The 23,610-nt window shown below is 49.6% G+C and overlaps 1 protein-coding gene across 4 annotated transcripts in view; it reads left to right on the forward strand.

Annotated features, from left to right (window-relative positions):
• The window catches only part of LOC148839822 (uncharacterized), a 191,278-nt gene that overhangs the window by 152,270 nt on the left and 15,398 nt on the right, over positions 1-23,610 (forward strand). For all 4 annotated transcript variants that reach the window (XM_088909656.1, XM_088909659.1, XM_088909657.1 and 1 more), the window contains exons 29-30: positions 3,398-3,844; positions 13,762-14,208. In XM_088909656.1, the coding sequence (XP_088765782.1) occupies positions 3,398-3,844; positions 13,762-14,208 (894 nt within the window). The remainder of the gene's footprint in view (positions 1-3,397; positions 3,845-13,761; positions 14,209-23,610) is intronic.

Here is a 23,610-nt window from a genome sequence, read left to right on the forward strand (position 1 = left end):
AGGTCAAGGAGGCTGGGACCTCTTTAATTGAGTATTTGATTTTCTCTTGGGATAATCCGGATCCTAGACTATTCCTATTAATACTCGAACAATTTTCTCAAAGTTAAAAGTTTTTATAACCTGAAACCTGCGTGTCCCCAGCAGTTGACACTCCTTCACACTTTCTGCTCCATTTTTCCTACAGTTTCTGTCTCTCACACTCTACTCAGAGACTGGTGTTATTTCTCCAGAAAACACGAGTTTTCTCCAGTCAGGGCAGCTGGGACACGAGGCGTCAGTTTACTTGTATCTTCGGCTCCCTCTGTCACTCTGTTTGAGCTTGTATACTTTCAGCACTCCGAGTCCTCAGCTCAGTTGTACCGATTCTCATATACCGCTCTGTCGTTCTGTCTCATTCACACCTCGGTCCCTTTTATATCCTGCTCCGAGGTCATCTCTCTCAAGGTCATCTCGTATCTCTGAGTCCTCAGCTCTTGTACACTGTAAGGACTGAAGCTGTTACTCATCGCGAGTCTCCCCTGCACCTCGATGTCTCGCTCACTCTAGGACCCTCCCTGCTCCTGGACTCCTCACATGGAGTCCTGTCCAGTTCTCTCTCTGGACTGCTGCTCCCTCTCTCTATCAGAGCCTCTCGTACTCCTCAGTCTCACTCCTGAGTCCTCACTCTCTCTCATGGACTCCTGTCCTGGAGTCTCCTGCTCCCTGAAGTCTCACTGGATGACTGCTGGCTTGCTCTCTCTCTGCCAGTCAGTCCTCAGGCTTTGTGTCCACCTGCAGCCACTGACGCCTCCACCTGCACCATCAGGCTGGGTCTCTCTCAACAGAAACTCTCTCCCCTCCTGAATAACCCTCGCTGTCTTACTCCATTCCTGGACACTCCTCACTATCTCACTCCCCTCCTGGACAGCCCTCGCTGTCTCACTCCTCTCCTGGACAGCCCTCAGTGTCTCACTCCAATCCTGAACAGCCCTCAGTGTCTCACTCCAATCCTGAACAGCCCTCGCTGTCTCACTCCTCTCCCAGACACCCCTCACTGTCTCACTCCAATCCTGGACAGCCCTCTGTCTCACTCCTCTCCCGGATAGCCCTCGCTGTCTCACTCCACTCCTGGACAGCCCACTCTGTCTCACTCCACCACTGGACCGATCTCCCTGTCTCATATCTCACCCATACTGTAAACAGACGCCGTCCTTCGGATGAGACGTAAAACCGAGGTCCTGACTCTCTGTGGTCATTAAAAATCCCAGGGTGTTTCTCGAAAAGAGTAGGGGTGTAACCCCGGCGTCCTGGCCAAATTTCCCATCGGCCTTTATCAATCATGGGCTCCTAACAATCCCCCTCTATGAACTGGCTTCATCACTCTGCTCTCCTCCCCACTGAGAGCCGGTGTGTGGTGAGAGTACTGGCGCACTATGGCTGCCGTCACATCATCCAGGTGGGGCTGCACACTGGTGGTGGTGGAGGGGAGTCCCCATTACCTGTAAAGCGCTTTGAGTGGAGTTTCCAGAAAAGCACTATATAAGTGTAAGCAATTATTATAATTATTATTATTCTTAACTCACATCAGTGATGCCCTCACTTCTGTCACCGTCGAACACCTTTAATACAAGACGCTTGAAGTACCAGTAACTCCCTTTCACATCCTCCATATTTCACATCCTCTTCTACACGTAGAGTGAGGCTCTCCACCACACCCTGTCCTCTGATCTTACACACTGGCTCTCATTCAACAGGCTGCCTTTATAAATACAGCTGATTTCTCTAAATCCCCAATCCTCTGTGGAATTGTCAGTCTCACCAGACGTGTATCGTGTTCATTGTAATGGCCTCAATTCTGGATCCTACTGAAAGAGGGAACAAATTCCAAATACCAATATCGTCCTTTACTGAGCGAATTAGAAGACTTAAATTTAAATTAAATCATTTTGAGACGACTTATGGGGAAGACACTGACCTACACCTTCCCCACTCACCCCACACACTGACCTACACCTACCCCACTCACCCCACACACTGACCTACACCTGCCCCACTCACCCCACACACTGACCTACACCTGCCCCACCCACTCCACACACTGACCTACACCTGCCCCTCTCACCCCACACACTGATCTACACCTGCCCCTCTCACCCCACACACTGATCTACACCTGCCCCACTCACCCCACACACTGACCTGCACCTGCCCCACTCACCTCACACACTGACCTACACCTGCCCCACTCACTTCACACACTGACCTACACCTTCCCCACCCACTGCACACACTGATCTACATCTGCCCAACTCACTCCACACACTGACCTACATCTGCCCCACTCACCTCACACACTGACCTACACCTGCCCCACGCACCCCACACACTGACCTACACCTGCCCCACTCACCCCACACACTGACCTACAGCTGCCCCTCTCACCCCACACACTGACCTACACCTGCCCCACTCACCCCACACACTGACCTACACCTGCCCCTCTCACCCCACACACTGACCTACACCTGCCACACTCACCCCACACACTGACCTACACCTGCCCCACTCACCCCACACACTGACCTACACCTGCCCCATTCACTCCACACACTGACCTACACCTGCCCCACTCACTCTACACACTGACCTACACCTGCCCCACTCACCTCACACACTGACCTACACCTAAGTGAGGACTTATTGGTGTTAAACGATTTTAACATAAATTTCCCTGATTCAATTCCTCTGCTTACAATAATGTATCCTTACGTTTGTATGTTTTTTCTTTCGCACAGTGTCAGAAGGTTAATTAAAAGTTTTGAGACGACTAAAAGAAGGTTAAACTAATTTGTCAACTTCAACAGCTTAGTGTATTTCAGCAGTGCTGTGCACTTCTCTATATTAAAAGAAACATCAGGCTCCAAACCTTTGTGTTCATTATTATCTGTAAAAATTTCAGTACTTGTGTATTAATCAATGTTTAATTTATCTAGTTGATCAATCACAGATGTGTGAGTCCAGCTGTATTTTCTAAGGTCCCTCAGTCTGTGTGTTTGTCCTTGGAGAGACCCTGTGCTGGAATACAGCCCTGTCCCTGATCCACAGTGGGATTGTGTTCCTAAAGCTCCAGTGTCCCAGCGACTGGAGTGCAGAGAGTGAAGAGCCAGGGTGTGTGAGAGTGTCTCTGGGGAAGGAGTGTGTGAGGAGAGCTGAGGGAGAGTGTGAAGAGTCACTCCTGTGGTGAGAGCTGTGCACACTCCCCTCACTCCTCCTTCACACACTCTTCTCTGTTCCCTCCTTTCAGGGGAAGATCCCCATTCAGGGAAATGGCTCCTTGTGTCTGAGAGTTCCTGCACAGCAGCCACTGGAAACACAGCTGAGAGAAATGGGCCTCAGTCTGTCTCCTCCTCTCTTTCAGGTTCTCTGAGTGGATACAGGACTCTGAGGAGCAGAAACACGAAGCCATTTCATTCCTGCTGGATCTGTGTCTGCAAGGAGCAGAGTGGGAGACACAGACAGGAGAGAAGGTCTTGGAATTGTTATCATCAGTGTGCAGCTACACTCACTTTCCTTTTGATAACGATTCCAATAAGGATCGTCAGTGTGATTTCCTGCTGGATCTGTATTCCCGTGTGAAGGACTGTGAGTCTCCAACAGGCAGAAATGTTCTCCCAGCACTCCAGCCAGTTTTCCAGTCAGCTCCTGCAGTCTGGGCTATAGACCTCTCTGAGAGAAAGGTCTCCCTCTTCCTTGAAGTGCTGAAACTCCACACAGTCAGGAAACCAGTAGAGCTGAAGGGCTGGTCAGCTGAAGAGAGTGAAGTGAGGAGTTTCCTTCAGTGCCTGCCCTATATTTCCCAGCTGAGGTAAGTGTGTGTGTACAGACATTCAGTTCAATTCAGTTCAATTCAATTTAGTTTTATAAAGCACCTTTCACATCAAGGTTGCCCCAGGCACTTAACAAAGCTGTGTAACAGTACAAAATACATGACATTACAATACAGAAAGAGAAAAGGCCAGAAGACAACAGAGGAGAGGAACCAAAAACTCCTCTGTAGCTTTAGGGGTCCAAGGCCATCTGGGTGCCCTCTGGGCATTATACAATTCTGAAAAAGTACTAAATGTGGAGTATGAAGTCATCCATCATGTCCTTCTGTGTACTCCATACAGTTCTCTGTAGACCAGCAAATCCTCCTAAACAATAGGTGTATTCACGGTGTCCCTCTTAGATCCATGGCAGTGATGCAGCATTCAACGCATCCAGACATGTGGGGAGGAGAATAGGATAGTTTGGTCAGAACAGATGTATCTACCTGGTGGGCCAACACAGAGACACACAATGGCCTGTACAGCAGCACCAGCAGCCATGGTTGCAGCAGGCTATGATGTAAGGTGTGAGTAGGCTAGGCTGAAGTAATAGGTCTTCAGTCTGGATTTGAATACTGAGATTGACTCGGTATCCTGAATATGGGGCGGGAGACTGTTCCATAAGCTAGGGGTCCTGTAACCAAAGGCTTTACCGCCAGCTGTTTTTTTATTAATATGTAGAATTGTCACGCCCTCTGCAGCCAGAGGGCGCTCCTTCTCTGTCCTGTCCCTAGTTTCCGGTCTGCTGTCCTTCCTGTCCCTCTCTTTCCCTTGGGCTATATATTTCCGGGTCTTGCACTCTGTCCTCACTCAGCATTGACGTTCGGATGTCCTGAGACCCGCCTAGCACCAGGGCGCCCCACGTCCGCTCCCTGAGGGCATAGGTTTCTATACGGCATTCCTGAACTCTTTGCACTATGAGCCCGGGCCTTTTTCCCGTCTCGCCGCTACGCATATGGGTCTTTTTCCGCTCTCCTGCTCCCCACGGTTAGTCCCTTTGGACGTCCGTGACAGAATGCTGAGCCACTTACTGACCCCGCGAGCGGCGCTTTTTGTTTTGCCGCAGTTTTTTCTTTTTCTCTGGTCTGTTTTTTGTTTTTTTTTCAGTTCCTCTATTCTAATCGCTGGATATCACTCCGATCTTCCGTGCCTGTGAGCGGGTCCTGCACCTGGCTTTCCTCGGGTAGATCACTCTGATATCAGTGATTGAATGTTGAGCTGGCTTTCCTATTCTTATTACTGGATATCACTCCGAGCTTCTGTGTCTGGAGCGGGTTTTCGTGCCTGGCTCTTCCTGGTCTTGCTCTCTCCGATATCAGTGATAGAATGGTAAGCTTTCTGCCGTTCCTCCATTCTTTTCGCTGGATATCACTCCGGGCATCTGTGTCTGTGAGCGGACTTCGGTCTGGCTTTCCTCAGGTTGTCCACTCCGATATCAGCGTTAGAATGTGAACGTGCCCATTGCCCAGTCTGCGGTATTTTTCCCCGGGGTTTTTTGCTGTTTTTTCTTGTTTTTTGCCTTTTGTTTTGATTTTTTTTCTTCCTGGTTTCCCCTCCTTTTTGTTCCCCCCTGCTCCCTGTGTCTCGGAACTTTGGTTCCTACCTGTTTTTTGGTCCTATCTGTTTTGTGTGGTTTGTCTCCCTGGTCTTTCCCAGGTTTTTGTCTGTTGTGTTTGTGCTTGTTTACTTTTTTGTTTTAGTCTCCGGAGCTCTTCTCTACCCCCCTTTCTCCATCCTATAAAGGTTTATACCCCGGAGGAAGGGGTAGCTCTCAGCCGTGGATTCCCGGAGGTTTCCTTTCAGTTAAATGAGGTTTTTCCTCCCCCCAGTGCTGGGCAGCTCATTTATTTGTATGGGCGTCGGGAGCCGCCCATGAAGGGGGGGGTACTGTCACGCCCTCTGCAGCCAGAGGGCGCTCCTTCTCTGTCCTGTCCCTAGTTTCCGGTCTGCTGTCCTTCCTGTCCCTCTCTTTCCCTTGGGCTATATATTTCCGGGTCTTGCACTCTGTCCTCGCTCAGCATTGACGTTCGGATGTCCTGAGACCCGCCTAGCACCAGGGCGCCCCACGTCCGCTCCCTGAGGGCATAGGTTTCTATACGGCATTCCTGAACTCTTTGCACAATGAGCCCGGGCCTTTTTCCCGTCTCGCCGCTACGCATATGGGTCTTTTTCCGCTCTCCTGCTCCCCACGGTTAGTCCCTTTGGACGTCCGTGACAAGAATAAGAAGACCTGTGTTCTGTGACCCAGGTGGGCAACTTGGAAAGTATACTGTACATTAATAAGTTCCATTAAATAGACAGGTGCCTGACCTCTGAGAGCCTTGTAAGTAGCAGGATTTTGAAGTCCGCCCTGTACCTGACAGGAAGCCAATGAAGAGAGCTAAGTATGGGGGTTATATGGTTGTACTTTCTGCTCCTAGTACCAAGTCTAGCTGCTGCATTCTGAATTCGCTGTAAGGTGTTGAAAGAGTGATGGGTGCTCCCTGATAGTAGGGCATTGCAGTAGTCTAACCTGCTGTATACAAGAGCATGTATTCATTTCTCTGTGTCTTGAGTGGAGAGAAACTGCCGTAGTTTTGCAATATTTCTTAACTGTAGGAAGCTACTGCATACTGCATTAACATGAGAGTTAAATGAGAGCCTTGTGTCTACGATGATGCCTAAGTTATGTGCCGAATCTTTGAGGCAAAATTTTAAACCCTCACAGTTGAGTGCTGAGGTTATAGCAGTCCTATCCACACTGTTGCCTCCAAACAACCAAACCTCAGATTTATCAGAGTTGAGTGTGTCTCTGCTGTGTTGCTCTGTGCTGTAAGGGAGCCTGTTCACTGGGAGACTGTAATGGGTGGTTAATGAGCAGATAGATGAGTGTGAACAGTGAGGGACAACAGACAGTATTTTAACTGGTCTGTCTCTCCTGGGTCTACAGCACAGACAGGGTGTAAACCAGGACACTGTCTCTCACACTGAGCTCATGGGACACACAGCCCATGTGACACACAGCTCCACTGCAGTGCTCTGTGTGTTGCACCTCTTCATCTTTTCAGAAGATTAACACACAGACTATGTCCTCAGGCCTACAGTCAGGCTAAACAGCTGATGGACACTCTCTGCAGGTTTTAAGACAATAACATACCTCTTCTAAAACTGGGGAACATTCTGGAGATGTTGGGCTCTAGGAAACTGTGTTGTGAAATAACACTCCTCTCGTGACCAGCTTGAGCGGTCAGCTGCAGCAGACACATCCTGACGCCTCCCGTGAGTCGTCTGTGGCTCTGACAGCCCTCTCTCCCTGGAGCAGGCTGCCTGTAGTGTCGCTCCATTCCTGCGGGACTGAGGTGTGACCTGCCCCTCCAGGGCCTGCTGTTACCCCGGGGTCTCAGAGCCAGACCAGGCTTGGTCTACCTGCCCCTGAGCTCTGGGGGTCGCTGACACACCTGCCAGCCAGGGCAGTCCACAGAGCGAGCAGCTGAGTCGTGAAGGGGAGGAGAGAGGTCTGTGGGAAAGATCTCACAGCACTAAGACCTTCAAGTGTCCAAGCAGACTGAGCTGGGATATGATCGGGGTTGTGACATCACTCAGCCCCCCTACAACATTGCAGGGAAACCAAACTGGTCTCATTCGTTAGTGCTGCATTTGTGCTGTGGAAAGTAGCTTCACAGCTGCTTTCGTTCCCGAGATTTTTCGGGTGATCACATGACCATGTAGAGTGACCTTGCCCTCCAGTGACCCCATCTGTTGGGTTCAAGTGCACTGTCACTGGTGCGAGGATAACAATGTCTGCCATTTTGTTTCTCTGGTTGCCCGAGTGAGGGGCAGCGGTTGATTTTACATTTAATACCAGTATCTCCTGTGCGTTTGTGTGAACAGGAAAATTAAATTTGTCACCAACATCATAACCTAATCAGGAGAGTTGCTGATGTAGCCTTAAAAAGCCAACATTAGCAAACTGCATGTTCTTAAAAAAGGCTTTAACTAGCACATCTCAATACTTCGTAGCTGTATACTTTTTAAAATTGGAAAAAGTAATCAGTTTCTCATTGTGTTCTTTTCAAATTAAAATGCAAATCAATAGCCATTTAAAGATTCAACCCATCTTTAGAGCCAGTATTTAAAAAGGTTAGGATTAGCAACATCCTGTAACACAAGACCATTGTTTTTATATATTTTTTATGCAAAAAAAATCGTAAATGTGAAAAGAAAATTTAAGGGGCACTATGCACTAAGTTGACCCAGGTAGCCCATAACTCAACTGCATAACAACATTGGAAACTCGACCGTATCACACGTGCACACCGCAGAAATATTGAAAAATATTTTCAGATAAAATAACCCAACATATATCTAAGGTATTAAAAATCAGTCATTATCCCTGTCTTCGTACTGTATTTACAGTGCTCTTACTGTACGTGCAAACATAGCACCATTAGGTCACAGTCCTTTAATTCGAGTGTTCCTGGTCAGTCCTTGGTGTAGAGTGCAGCGTGAGGGCACACCTTGACCTCTGAAGACACAGATATGAGTGCCTTTGTTAAGTTGTCCTATTTCTCCCAGCTGATATCGTGTCTTTTTCAGTATGCAGTGTAACGATCCAGGACATGTTTGCTTGTCCAGCTCCAGCTTGTCACCCCCCTCAGCAAACAGCACAATTGCTGAAACCCACCGCAACCGTTAGTGCTGCTTTTGTGCCAGTTTGTGCCGTTGAAAGTAGCGTTTGTGCTGCTTTCGTTACTGAGATGTAGCACCTTGTTTTCTTGGGTAATCACGTGACTGTCTACAAGGAAGCTTAAAGGGACCAAAACACTCGGTACTTTTAATCACTGGATGTGATGAAAACCTTTGTATCTGTGGTGGTGCGACGGCATAATCTGGGAGGAGAAGCAGTGGTGTCGGCGTCCGGCGAGAGGTGGATTGAGTTGAATCCCAGGATGTCGACCAGGTGAAACAGCAGAAAATGAGCACTGAGGAGAATCTCCAAGGTTCTGAAGAAGAAGGCTGATGGGGGACGAAGGAGAGTAGGGCGTGAGAGCCGAGAGAAGTCTGGCACTCAGAGCTCAAGAGACTTGAGTTCAGTAGACTGTGTAGAGCTAGGGTTTAAATAAAAACAAGAATTGAATGATAGAGGAAGGGGAGGAGCGCCCCCTGGTTCTCCCGCCATTCCTTCACCTGTCAGTTTCCCTGTAAACCCCAGTGACTGATAGTAAGACCTTCGGTCTGGTAGTGCAGCTCAGGAGCCCTACAGTTAGTGGTCTCAGTTGGGCTCACAGGTCTGTTGGTTAAGGAGAGAGCTCCTCAAACCATATCTTCCACATTTCTTCCTTCACTTGTTTCTGGGAATCAAAAACTACAACTGTGATTTCTACAAGCCCTGTTTTCAAGAACATCACATTTATTTTCCAGCTCCTCGTCTATCTGAAGCAGAGGCACGAGAATGTCGGATGTCCAGACACGTCCCTCTTCTATCCCCTGTTCTCTCTTGTGAATTCAGAAAGCTCAGTTTTCCTTTGGTTGGAAGTCCTCACATATCATGTAGTTTCCTTTCTGAATTCTCTAATCTAGAGAATAAATGTGAATTTTTCAGGTTGCTGCGTGTCCCTGTTCCCTAGTCAGAGAATCACTTTCAGACCCTGTAGTTCTGAAGTGATCTATTGCCTCTGTCATCTTCTGCCAGCTGGCTGTAGGGAGAAGGGAGTTTGAGTTTGAGATGTACTTTTTGAGGAACATAGAATCCTTGTTTGGGTTTGAGAGGAAAGAAACTCGATTTTTCGATATAGAAATGATTTAAACTGGAAGTCCCATCCCATGAGATTTATTTGTGTTTGGATACTTTGAGTTTGTCCAGATTTACTTTTCTCTGACATGGTCGTTTTTGCCAGGGAAACTAGAATCCATGTTTGTGTTTTGAGAGGAAAGGAAACAGATTTTGCTATATGGGTTTCTCTGGGGTGTTCCTGTTCCCTCTCACAGTCCAAGCACATACTGGCAGGTTAATTGGCTTGTGGTGGACCTGGCCCTGGTGTGAGAGTGTGAGAGACTATGAGATTGTGAGCCTTTTGATGGACTGGCCTCTTGTTCTGGGCCTCTCCTGCCTTGGGCCCGTTCCATGATGGGATAGGCTCTGGGTTCTCTATGACCCTCTGCTGGATAAAGCAGTTAGAAAGTGGATGAATGTATTCTACTTATTTATTCACTAGGAATAACAACTCCCAAGAATTAAGTGTATTGAAGGATATATTGAGCGTTTTAGTCATAATAAATTTGTCTTAACCCACTTGGCTGGGGCCGACCTCCTGCCCACAGGTCAAGGAGGCTGGGACCTCTTTAATTGAGTATTTGATTTTCTCTTGGGATAATCCGGATCCTAGACTATTCCTATTAATACTCGAACAATTTTCTCAAAGTTAAAAGTTTTTATAACCTGAAACCTGCGTGTCCCCAGCAGTTGACACTCCTTCACACTTTCTGCTCCATTTTTCCTACAGTTTCTGTCTCTCACACTCTACTCAGAGACTGGTGTTATTTCTCCAGAAAACACGAGTTTTCTCCAGTCAGGGCAGCTGGGACACGAGGCGTCAGTTTACTTGTATCTTCGGCTCCCTCTGTCACTCTGTTTGAGCTTGTATACTTTCAGCACTCCGAGTCCTCAGCTCAGTTGTACCGATTCTCATATACCGCTCTGTCGTTCTGTCTCATTCACACCTCGGTCCCTTTTATATCCTGCTCCGAGGTCATCTCTCTCAAGGTCATCTCGTATCTCTGAGTCCTCAGCTCTTGTACACTGTAAGGACTGAAGCTGTTACTCATCGCGAGTCTCCCCTGCACCTCGATGTCTCGCTCACTCTAGGACCCTCCCTGCTCCTGGACTCCTCACATGGAGTCCTGTCCAGTTCTCTCTCTGGACTGCTGCTCCCTCTCTCTATCAGAGCCTCTCGTACTCCTCAGTCTCACTCCTGAGTCCTCACTCTCTCTCATGGACTCCTGTCCTGGAGTCTCCTGCTCCCTGAAGTCTCACTGGATGACTGCTGGCTTGCTCTCTCTCTGCCAGTCAGTCCTCAGGCTTTGTGTCCACCTGCAGCCACTGACGCCTCCACCTGCACCATCAGGCTGGGTCTCTCTCAACAGAAACTCTCTCCCCTCCTGAATAACCCTCGCTGTCTTACTCCATTCCTGGACACTCCTCACTATCTCACTCCCCTCCTGGACAGCCCTCGCTGTCTCACTCCTCTCCTGGACAGCCCTCAGTGTCTCACTCCAATCCTGAACAGCCCTCAGTGTCTCACTCCAATCCTGAACAGCCCTCGCTGTCTCACTCCTCTCCCAGACACCCCTCACTGTCTCACTCCAATCCTGGACAGCCCTCTGTCTCACTCCTCTCCCGGATAGCCCTCGCTGTCTCACTCCACTCCTGGACAGCCCACTCTGTCTCACTCCACCACTGGACCGATCTCCCTGTCTCATATCTCACCCATACTGTAAACAGACGCCGTCCTTCGGATGAGACGTAAAACCGAGGTCCTGACTCTCTGTGGTCATTAAAAATCCCAGGGTGTTTCTCGAAAAGAGTAGGGGTGTAACCCCGGCGTCCTGGCCAAATTTCCCATCGGCCTTTATCAATCATGGGCTCCTAACAATCCCCCTCTATGAACTGGCTTCATCACTCTGCTCTCCTCCCCACTGAGAGCCGGTGTGTGGTGAGAGTACTGGCGCACTATGGCTGCCGTCACATCATCCAGGTGGGGCTGCACACTGGTGGTGGTGGAGGGGAGTCCCCATTACCTGTAAAGCGCTTTGAGTGGAGTTTCCAGAAAAGCACTATATAAGTGTAAGCAATTATTATAATTATTATTATTCTTAACTCACATCAGTGATGCCCTCACTTCTGTCACCGTCGAACACCTTTAATACAAGACGCTTGAAGTACCAGTAACTCCCTTTCACATCCTCCATATTTCACATCCTCTTCTACACGTAGAGTGAGGCTCTCCACCACACCCTGTCCTCTGATCTTACACACTGGCTCTCATTCAACAGGCTGCCTTTATAAATACAGCTGATTTCTCTAAATCCCCAATCCTCTGTGGAATTGTCAGTCTCACCAGACGTGTATCGTGTTCATTGTAATGGCCTCAATTCTGGATCCTACTGAAAGAGGGAACAAATTCCAAATACCAATATCGTCCTTTACTGAGCGAATTAGAAGACTTAAATTTAAATTAAATCATTTTGAGACGACTTATGGGGAAGACACTGACCTACACCTTCCCCACTCACCCCACACACTGACCTACACCTACCCCACTCACCCCACACACTGACCTACACCTGCCCCACTCACCCCACACACTGACCTACACCTGCCCCACCCACTCCACACACTGACCTACACCTGCCCCTCTCACCCCACACACTGATCTACACCTGCCCCTCTCACCCCACACACTGATCTACACCTGCCCCACTCACCCCACACACTGACCTGCACCTGCCCCACTCACCTCACACACTGACCTACACCTGCCCCACTCACTTCACACACTGACCTACACCTTCCCCACCCACTGCACACACTGATCTACATCTGCCCAACTCACTCCACACACTGACCTACATCTGCCCCACTCACCTCACACACTGACCTACACCTGCCCCACGCACCCCACACACTGACCTACACCTGCCCCACTCACCCCACACACTGACCTACAGCTGCCCCTCTCACCCCACACACTGACCTACACCTACCCCACTCACCCCACACACTGACCTACACCTTCCCCACTCACCCCACATACTGACCTACACCTACCCCACTCACTTCACACACTGACCTACACCTGCCCCACTCACCTCACACTGACCTACACCTGCCCCACTTACTCCACACACTGACCTACACCTGCCCCACTCACCCCACACACTGACCTACACCTGCCCCACTCACCCCACACTCTGATCTACACCTGCCCCTCTCACCCCACACACTGACCTACACCTGCCCCACTCACCCCACACACTGACCTACACCTGCCCCTCTCACCCCACACACTGACCTACACCTGCCACACTCACCCCACACACTGACCTACACCTGCCCCACTCACCCCACACACTGACCTACACCTGCCCCTCTCACCCCACACACTGACCTACACCTGCCCCACTCACCCCACACACTGACCTACACCTGCCCCACTCACCTCACACACTGATCTACACCTAAGTGAGGACTTATTAGTGTTAAACGATTTTAACATAAATTTCCCTGATTCAATTCCTCTGCTTTTAATAATGTATCCTTATATTTGCATGTTTTTTCTTTCGCGCAGCGTCAGAAGGTATAACTAATTTGTCAACTTCAACAGCTTAGTGTATTTCAGCAGTGCTGTGCACTTCTCTATATTAAAAGAAACATCAGGCTCCAAACCTTTGTGTTCATTATTATCTGTAAAAATTTCAGTACTTGTGTGTTAATCAATGTTTAATTTATCGAGTTGATCAATCACAGATGTGTGAGTCCAGCTGTATTTTCTAAGGTCCCTCAGTCTGTGTGTTTGTCCTGGGAGAGACCCTGTGCTGGAATACAGCCCTGTCCCTGATCCACAGTGGGATTGTGTTCCTAAAGCTCCAGTGTCCCAGTGACTGGAGTGCAGAGAGTGAAGAGCCAGGGTGTGTGAGAGTGTCTCTGGGGAAGGAGTGTGTGAGGAGAGCTGAGGGAGAGTGTGAAGAGTCACTCCTGTGGTGAGAGCTGTGCTCACTCCCCTCACTCCTCCTTCACACACTCTTCTCTGTTCCCTCCTTTCAGGGGAAGATCCCCATTCAGGGAAATGGCTCCTTGTGTCTGAGAGTTCCTGCACAGCAGCCACTGGAAACACAGCTGAGAGAAATGGGCCTCAGTCTGTCTCCTCCTCTCTTTCAGGTTCTCTAAGAGGATACAGGACTCTGAGGAGCAGAAACACAAAGCCATTTCATTCCTGCTGGATCTGTGTCTGCAAGGAGCAGAGCGGGAGACACAGACAGGAGAGAAGGTCTTGGAATTGTTATCATCAGTGTGCAGCTACACTCACTTTCCTTTTGATAACGATTCCAATAAGGAGCCTCAGTGTGATTTCCTGCTGGATCTGTATTCCCGTGTGAAGGTCTATGAGTCTCAAACAGGCAGAAATGTTCTCCCAGCACTCCAGCCAGTTTTCCAGTCAGCTCCTGCAGTCTGGGCAATAGACCTCTCTGAGAGAAAGGCCTCCCTCTTCCTTGAAGTGCTGAAACTCCACACAGTCAGGAAACCAGTAGAGCTGTTGGGCTGGTCAGCTGAAGAGAGTGAAGTGAGGAGTTTCCTTCAGTGCCTGCCCTATATTTCCCAGCTGAGGTAAGTGTGTGTGTACAGACATTCAGTTCAATTCAATTTAGTTTTATAAAGCACCTTTCACACCAAGGTTGCCCCAGGCACTTAACAAAGCTGTGTAACAGTACAACATACATGACATTACAATACAGAAAGAGAAAAGGCCAGAAGACAACAGAGGAGAGGAACCAAAAACTCCTCTGTAGCTTTAGGGGTCCAAGGCCATCTGGGTGCCCTCTGGGCATTATACAATTCTGAAAAAGTACTAACTGTGGAGTATGAAGTCATCCATCATGTCCTTCTGTGTACTCCATACAGTTCTCTGTAGACCAGCACATCCTCCTAAACAATAGGTGTATTCACGGTGTCCCTCTTGGATCCATGGCAGTGATGCAGCATTCAACGCATCCGGACATGTGGGGAAGAGAATAGGATAGTTTGGTCAGAACAGATGTATCTACCTGGTGGGCCAACACAGAGACACACAATGGCCTGTACAGCAGCACCAGCAGCCATGGTTGCAGCAGGCTATGATGTAAGGTGTGAGTAGGCTAGGCTGAAGTAATAGGTCTTCAGTCTGGATTTGAATACTGAGATTGACTCGGTGTCCTGAATATGGGGCGGGAGACTGTTCCATAAGCTAGGGGTCCTGTAACTAAAGGCTTTACCGCCAGCTGTTTTTTTATTAATATGTAGAATAAGAAGACCTGTGTTCTGTGACCCAAGTGGGCAACTTGGAAAGTTTACTGTACATTAATAAGTTCCATTAAATAGACAGGTGCCTGACCTCTGAGAGCCTTGTAAGTAGCAGGATTTTGAAGTCCGCCCTGTACCTGACAGGAAGCCAATGAAGAGAGCTAAGTATGGGGGTTATATGGATGTACTTTCTGCTCCTAGTACCAATTCTAGCTGCTGCATTCTGAATTCGCTGTAAGGTGTTGAAAGAGTGGTGGGTGATCCCTGATAGTAGGGCATTGCAGTAGTCTAACCTGCTGTATACAAGAGCATGTATTCATTTCTCTGTGTCTTGAGTGGAGAGAAACTGCCGTAGTTTTGCAATATTTCTTAACTGTAGGAAGCTACTGCATACTGCATTAACATGAGAGTTAAATGAGAGCCTTGTGTCTACGATGATGCCTAAGTTATGTGCCGAATCTTTGAGGCAAAATTTTAAACCCTCACAGTTGAGTGCTGAGGTTATAGCAGTCCTATCCACACTGTTGCCTCCAAACAACCAAACCTCAGATTTATCAGAGTTGAGTGTGTCTCTGCTGTGTTGCTCTGTGCTGTAAGGGAGCCTGTTCACTGGGAGACTGTAATGGGTGGTTAATGAGCAGATAGATGAGTGTGAACAGTGAGTGACAACAGACAGTATTTTAACTGGTCTGTCTCTCCTGGGTCTACAGCACAGACAGGGTGGAAACCAGGACACTGTCTCTCACACTGAGCTCATGGGACACACAGCCCATGTGACACACAGCTCCACTGCAGTGCTCTGTGTGTTGCACCTCTTCATCTTTTCAGAAGATTAACACACAGACTATGTCCTCAGGCCTACAGTCAGGCTAAACAGCTGATGGACACTCTCTGCAGGTTTTAAGACAACAACATACCTCTTCTAAAACTGGGGAACATTCTGGAGATGTTGGGCTCTAGGAAACTGTGTTGTGAAATAATACTCCTCTCGTGACCAGCTTGAGCGGTCAGCTGCAGCAGACGCATCCTGACGCCTCCCGTGAGTCGTCTGTGGCTCTGACAGCCCTCTCTCCCTGGAGCAGGCTGCCTGTAGTGTCGCTCCATTCCTGCGGGACTGAGGTGTGACCTGCCCCTCCAGGGCCTGCTGTTACCCCGGGGTCTCAGAGCCAGACCAGGCTTGGTCTACCTGCCCCTGAGCTCTGGGGGTCGCTGACACACCTGCCAGCCAGGGCAGTCCACAGAGCGAGCAGCTGAGTCGTGAAGGGGAGGAGAGAGGTCTGTGGGAAAGATCTCACAGCACTAAGACCTTCAAGTGTCCAAGCAGACTGAGCTGGGATATGATCGGGGTTGTGACATCACTCAGCCCCCCTACAACATTGCAGGGAAACCAAACTGGTCTCATTCGTTAGTGCTGCATTTGTGCTGTGGAAAGTAGCTTCACAGCTGCTTTCGTTCCCGAGATTTTTCGGGTGATCACATGACCATGTAGAGTGACCTTGCCCTCCAGTGACCCCATCTGTTGGGTTCAAGTGCACTGCCACTGGTGCGAGGATAACAATGTCTGCCATTTTGTTTCTCTGGTTGCCCGAGTGAGGGGCAGCGGTTGATTTTACATTTAATACCAGTATCTCCTGTGCGTTTGTGTGAACAGGAAAATTAAATTTGTCACCAACATCATAACCTAATCAGGAGAGTTGCTGATGTAGCCTTAAAAAGCCAACATTAGCAAACTGCATGTTCTTAAAAAAGGCTTTAACTAGCACATCTCAATACTTCGTAGCTGTATACTTTTTAAAATTGGAAAAAGTAATCAGTTTCTCATTGTGTTCTTTTCAAATTAAAATGCAAATCAATAGCCATTTAAAGATTCAACCCATCTTTAGAGCCAGTATTTAAAAAGGTTAGGATTAGCAACATCCTGTAACACAAGACCATTGTTTTTATATATTTTTTATGCAAAAATAATCGTAAATGTGAAAAGAAAATTTAAGGGGCACTATGCACTAAGTTGACCCAGGTAGCCCATAACTCAACTGCATAACAACATTGGAAACTCGACCGTATCACACGTGCACACCGCAGAAATATTGAAAAATATTTTCAGATAAAATAACCCAACATATATCTAAGGTATTAAAAATCAGTCATTATCCCTGTCTTCGTACTGTATTTACAGTGCTCTTACTGTACGTGCAAACATAGCACCATTAGGTCACAGTCCTTTAATTCGAGTGTTCCTGGTCAGTCCTTGGTGTAGAGTGCAGCGTGAGGGCACACCTTGACCTCTGAAGACACAGATATGAGTGCCTTTGTTAAGTTGTCCTATTTCTCCCAGCTGATATCGTGTCTTTTTCAGTATGCAGTGTAACGATCCAGGACATGTTTGCTTGTCCAGCTCCAGCTTGTCACCCCCCTCAGCAAACAGCACAATTGCTGAAACCCACCGCAACCGTTAGTGCTGCTTTTGTGCCAGTTTGTGCCGTTGAAAGTAGCGTTTGTGCTGCTTTCGTTACTGAGATGTAGCACCTTGTTTTCTTGGGTAATCACGTGACTGTCTACAAGGAAGCTTAAAGGGACCAAAACACTCGGTACTTTTAATCACTGGATGTGATGAAAACCTTTGTATCTGTGGTGGTGCGACGGCATAATCTGGGAGGAGAAGCAGTGGTGTCGGCGTCCGGCGAGAGGTGGATTGAGTTGAATCCCAGGATGTCGACCAGGTGAAACAGCAGAAAATGAGCACTGAGGAGAATCTCCAAGGTTCTGAAGAAGAAGGCTGATGGGGGACGAAGGAGAGTAGGGCGTGAGAGCCGAGAGAAGTCTGGCACTCAGAGCTCAAGAGACTTGAGTTCAGTAGACTGTGTAGAGCTAGGGTTTAAATAAAAACAAGAATTGAATGATAGAGGAAGGGGAGGAGCGCCCCCTGGTTCTCCCGCCATTCCTTCACCTGTCAGTTTCCCTGTAAACCCCAGTGACTGATAGTAAGACCTTCGGTCTGGTAGTGCAGCTCAGGAGCCCTACAGTTAGTGGTCTCAGTTGGGCTCACAGGTCTGTTGGTTAAGGAGAGAGTTCCTCAGACCAAATCTTCCACATTTCTTCCTTCACTTGTTTCTGGGAATCAAAAACTACAACTGTGATTTCTGCAAGCCCTGTTTTCAAGAGCATCACATTTATTTTCCAGCTCCTCGTCTATCTGAAGCAGAGGCACGAGAATGTCGGATGTCCAGACACGTCCCTCTTCTATCCCCTGTTCTCTCTTGTGAATTCAGAAAGCTCAGTTTTCCTTTGGTTGGAAGTCCTCACATATCATGTAGTTTCCTTTCTGAATTCTCTAATCTAGAGAATAAATGTGAATTTTTCAGGTTGCTGCGTGTCCCTGTTCCCTAGTCAGAGAATCACTTTCAGACCCTGTAGTTCTGAAGTGATCTATTGCCTCTGTCATCTTCTGCCAGCTGGCTGTAGGGAGAAGGGAGCTTGAGTTTGAGATGTACTTTTTGAGGAACATAGAATCCTTGTTTGGGTTTGAGAGGAAAGAAACTCGATTTTTCGATATAGAAATGATTTAAACTGGAAGTCCCATCCCATGAGATTTATTTGTGTTTGGATACTTTGAGTTTGTCCAGATTTACTTTTCTCTGACATGGTCGTTTTTGCCAGGGAAACTAGAATCCATGTTTGTGTTTTGAGAGGAAAGGAAACAGATTTTGCTATATGGGTTTCTCTGGGGTGTTCCTGTTCCCTCTCACAGTCCAAGCACATACTGGCAGGTTAATTGGCTTGTGGTGGACCTGGCCCTGGTGTGAGAGTGTGAGAGACTATGAGATTGTGAGCCTTTTGATGGACTGGCCTCTTGTTCTGGGCCTCTCCTGCCTTGGGCCCGTTCCATGATGGGATAGGCTCTGGGTTCTCTATGACCCTCTGCTGGATAAAGCAGTTAGAAAGTGGATGAATGTATTCTACTTATTTATTCACTAGGAATAACAACTCCCAAGAATTAAGTGTATTGAAGGATATATTGAGCGTTTTAGTCATAATAAATTTGTCTTAACCCACTTGGCTGGGGCCGACCTCCTGCCCACAGGTCAAGGAGGCTGGGACCTCTTTAATTGAGTATTTGATTTTCTCTTGGGATAATCCGGATCCTAGACTATTCCTATTAATACTCGAACAATTTTCTCAAAGTTAAAAGTTTTTATAACCTGAAACCTGCGTGTCCCCAGCAGTTGACACTCCTTCACACTTTCTGCTCCATTTTTCCTACAGTTTCTGTCTCTCACACTCTACTCAGAGACTGGTGTTATTTCTCCAGAAAACACAAGTTTTCTCCAGTCAGGGCAGCTGGGACATGAGGCGTCAGTTTACTTGTATCTTCGGCTCCCTCTGTCACTCTGTTTGAGCTTGTATACTTTCAGCACTCCGAGTCCTCAGCTCAGTTGTACCGATTCTCATATACCGCTCTGTCGTTCTGTCTCATTCACACCTCGGTCCCTTTTATATCCTGCTCCGAGGTCATCTCTCTCAAGGTCATCTCGTATCTCTGAGTCCTCAGCTCTTGTACACTGTAAGGACTGAAGCTGTTACTCATCGCGAGTCTCCCCTGCACCTCGATGTCTCGCTCACTCTAGGACCCTCCCTGCTCCTGGACTCCTCACATGGAGTCCTGTCCAGTTCTCTCTCTGGACTGCTGCTCCCTCTCTCTCTCAGAGCCTCTCGTACTCCTCAGTCTCACTCCTGAGTCCTCACTCTCTCTCATGGACTCCTGTCCTGGAGTCTCCTGCTCCCTGAAGTCTCACTGGATGACTGCTGGCTTGCTCTCTCTCTGCCAGTCAGTCCTCAGGCTTTGTGTCCACCTGCAGCCACTGACGCCTCCACCTGCACCATCAGGCTGGGTCTCTCTCAACAGAAACTCTCTCCCCTCCTGAATAACCCTCGCTGTCTTACTCCATTCCTGGACACTCCTCACTATCTCACTCCCCTCCTGGACAGCCCTCGCTGTCTCACTCCTCTCCTGGACAGCCCTCAGTGTCTCACTCCAATCCTGAACAGCCCTCAGTGTCTCACTCCAATCCTGAACAGCCCTCGCTGTCTCACTCCTCTCCCAGACACCCCTCACTGTCTCACTCCAATCCTGGACAGCCCTCTGTCTCACTCCTCTCCCAGACACCCCTCACTGTCTCACTCCACTCCTGGACAGCCCACTCTGTCTCACTCCACCACTGTACCGATCTCCCTGTCTCATATCTCACCCATACTGTAAACAGACGCCGTCCTTCGGATGAGACGTAAAACCGAGGTCCTGACACTCTGTGGTCATTAAAAATCCCAGGGTGTTTCTCGAAAAGAGTAGGGGTGTAACCCCGGCGTCCTGGCCAAATTTCCTATCGGCCTTTATCAATCATGGGCTCCTAACAATCCCCCTCTATGAACTGGCTTCATCACTCTGCTCTCCTCCCCACTGAGAGCCGGTGTGTGGTGAGAGTACTGGCGCACTATGGCTGCCGTCACATCATCCAGGTGGGGCTGCACACTGGTGGTGGTGGAGGGGAGTCCCCATTACCTGTAAAGCGCTTTGAGTGGAGTTTCCAGAAAAGCACTATATAAGTGTAAGCAATTATTATAATTATTATTATTCTTAACTCACATCAGTGATGCCCTCACTTCTGTCACCGTCGAACACCTTTAATACAAGACGCTTGAAGTACCAGTAACTCCCTTTCACATCCTCCATATTTCACATCCTCTTCTACACGTAGAGTGAGGCTCTCCACCACACCCTGTCCTCTGATCTTACACACTGCTCACATTCAACAGGCTGCCTTTATAAATACAGCTGATTTCTCTAAATCCCCAATCCTCTGTGGAATTGTCAGTCTCACCAGACCCTCACTGAGGCTCTGGACTGACAGTCTGGCTTGTTCTGCTCTCAGAGAAGCATCCAGCTGCTCTGACACAGCCTCCCCCAGCTGAGTGTGTCAGAGCAGAGCCTCCCCTCAGCGGTGATCACAGAGCAGCACAGCGTGTCTACAGAGAGACTCCGGCCCTCAGCTGTCCTTGGACAGCAATACAAGAGATAGTCTTTGCCAATAATTGATCTCTCAGGGCTCTTTGTATTGGACATTTCTCTACAGCTGAGGATTCTGTCTGCTTCCATTTTGCATTGGAACTTTCATCACAACAAAAAGAGAGATCTGAGTTGAGAAGCCTGGTAATACATCAGTCTATGTATCGTGTTCATTGTAATGGCCTCAATTCTGGATCCTACTGAAAGAGGGAACAAATTCCAAATACCAATATCGTCCTTTACTGAGCGAATTAGAAGACTTAAATTTAAATTAAATCATTTTGAGACGACTTATGGGGAAGACACTGACCTACACCTTCCCCACTCACCCCACACACTGACCTACACCTACCCCACTCACCCCACACACTGACCTACACCTGCCCCACTCACCCCACACACTGACCTACACCTGCCCCACCCACTCCACACACTGACCTACACCTGCCCCACTCACCCCACACACTGACCTACACCTGCCCCACTCACTCCACACACTGACCTACACCTGCCCCACTCACTCCACACACTGACCTACATCTGCCCCTCTCACCCCACACACTGATCTACACCTGCCCCACTCACCCCACACACTGACCTGCACCTGTCCCACTCACCCTACACACTGACCTACAGCTGCCCCTCTCACTCCACACACTGATCTACACCTGCTCCACTCACCCCACACACTGACCTACACCTGCCCCTCTCACTCCACAGACTGACCTACACCTGCCCCACTCACCCCACACACTGACCTACACCTGCCCCACTCACTCCACACACTGACCTACACCTGCCCCACTCACTCCACACACTGACCTACACCTGCCCCACTCACCCCACACACTGACCTGCACCTGCCCCACTCACCCTACACACTGACCTACACCTTCCCCACTCACCCCACACACTGACCTACACCTGCCCCACTCACCCCACACACTGACCAACACCTGCCCCACTCTCCCCACACACTGACCTACACCTACCCCACTCACCCCACACACTGACCTACACCTGCCCCACTCACCTCACACTGACCTACACCTGCCCCACTCACCTCACACTGACCTACACCTGCCCCACTCACTCCACACACTGACCTACACCTGCCCCTCTCCCCCACACACTGACCTACACCTGCCCCACTCACCCCACACTCTGATCTACACCTGCCCCTCTCACTCCACACACTGATCTACACCTGCCCCACTCACCCCACACACTGGCCTACACCTGCCCCACCCACTCCACACACTAACCTACACCTGCCCCTCTCCCCCACACACTGACCTACACCTGCCCCACTCACCCCACACTCTGATCTACACCTGCCCCTCTCACTCCACACACTGATCTACACCTGCCCCACTCACCCCACACTCTGATCTACACCTGCCCCTCTCACCCCACACACTGACCTACACCTGCCCCTCTCACTCCACACACTGACCTACACATGCCCCACTCACTCCACACACTGACCTACACCTGCCCCACTGACCCCACACACTGACCTGCACCTGTCCCACTCACCCTACACACTGACCTACACCTGCCCCACTCACCCCACACACTGACCTACAGCTGCCCCTCTCACTCCACACACTGATCTACACCTGCTCCACTCACCCCACACACTGACCTACACCTGCCCCTCTCACTCCACAGACTGACCTACACCTGCCCCACTCACCCCACACACTTACCTACACCTGCCCCACCCACTCCACACACTGACCTACACCTGCCCCACTCACTCCACACACTGACCTACACCTGCCCCACTCACTCCACACACTGACCTACACCTGCCCCACTCACCCCACACACTGACCTGCACCTGCCCCACTCACCCTACACACTGACCTACACCTTCCCCACTCACCCCACACACTGACCTACACCTGCCCCACTCACTCCACACACTGACCTACACCTGCCCCACTCACCCCACACACTGACCTACACCTTCCCCACTCACCCCACACACTGACCTACACCTGCCCCACTCACCTCACACTGACCTACACCTGCCCCACTCACTCCACACACTGACCTACACCTGCCCCTCTCCCCCACACACTGACCTACACCTGCCCCACTCACCCCACACTCTGATCTACACCTGCCCCTCTCACTCCACACACTGATCTACACCTGCCCCACTCACCCCACACACTGACCTACACCTGCCCCACCCACTCCGCACACTAACCTACACCTGCCCCTCTCCCCCACACACTGACCTACACCTGCCCCACTCACCCCACACTCTGATCTACACCTGCCCCTCTCACTCCACACACTGATCTACACCTGCCCCACTCACCCCACACTCTGATCTACACCTGCCCCACTCACTCCACACACTGACCTACACCTGCCCCTCTCCCCCACACACTGACCTACACCTGCCCCACTCACCCCACACACTGACCTACACCTGCCCCACTCACTCCACACACTGACCTACACCTGCCCCACTCACTCCACACACTGACCTACACCTGCCCCACTCACCCCACACACTGACCTACACCTGCCCCACTCACTCCACACACTGACCTACACATGCCCCACTCACCCCACACACTGACCTACACCTGCCCCTCTCACCCCACACACTGACCTACACATGCCCCACTCACCCCACACACTGACCT

Source organism: Atractosteus spatula, chromosome 2, assembly GCF_055471065.1.
Source record: "Atractosteus spatula isolate fAtrSpa1 chromosome 2, fAtrSpa1.hap1, whole genome shotgun sequence".
Taxonomy (NCBI): domain Eukaryota; kingdom Metazoa; phylum Chordata; class Actinopteri; order Semionotiformes; family Lepisosteidae; genus Atractosteus; species Atractosteus spatula.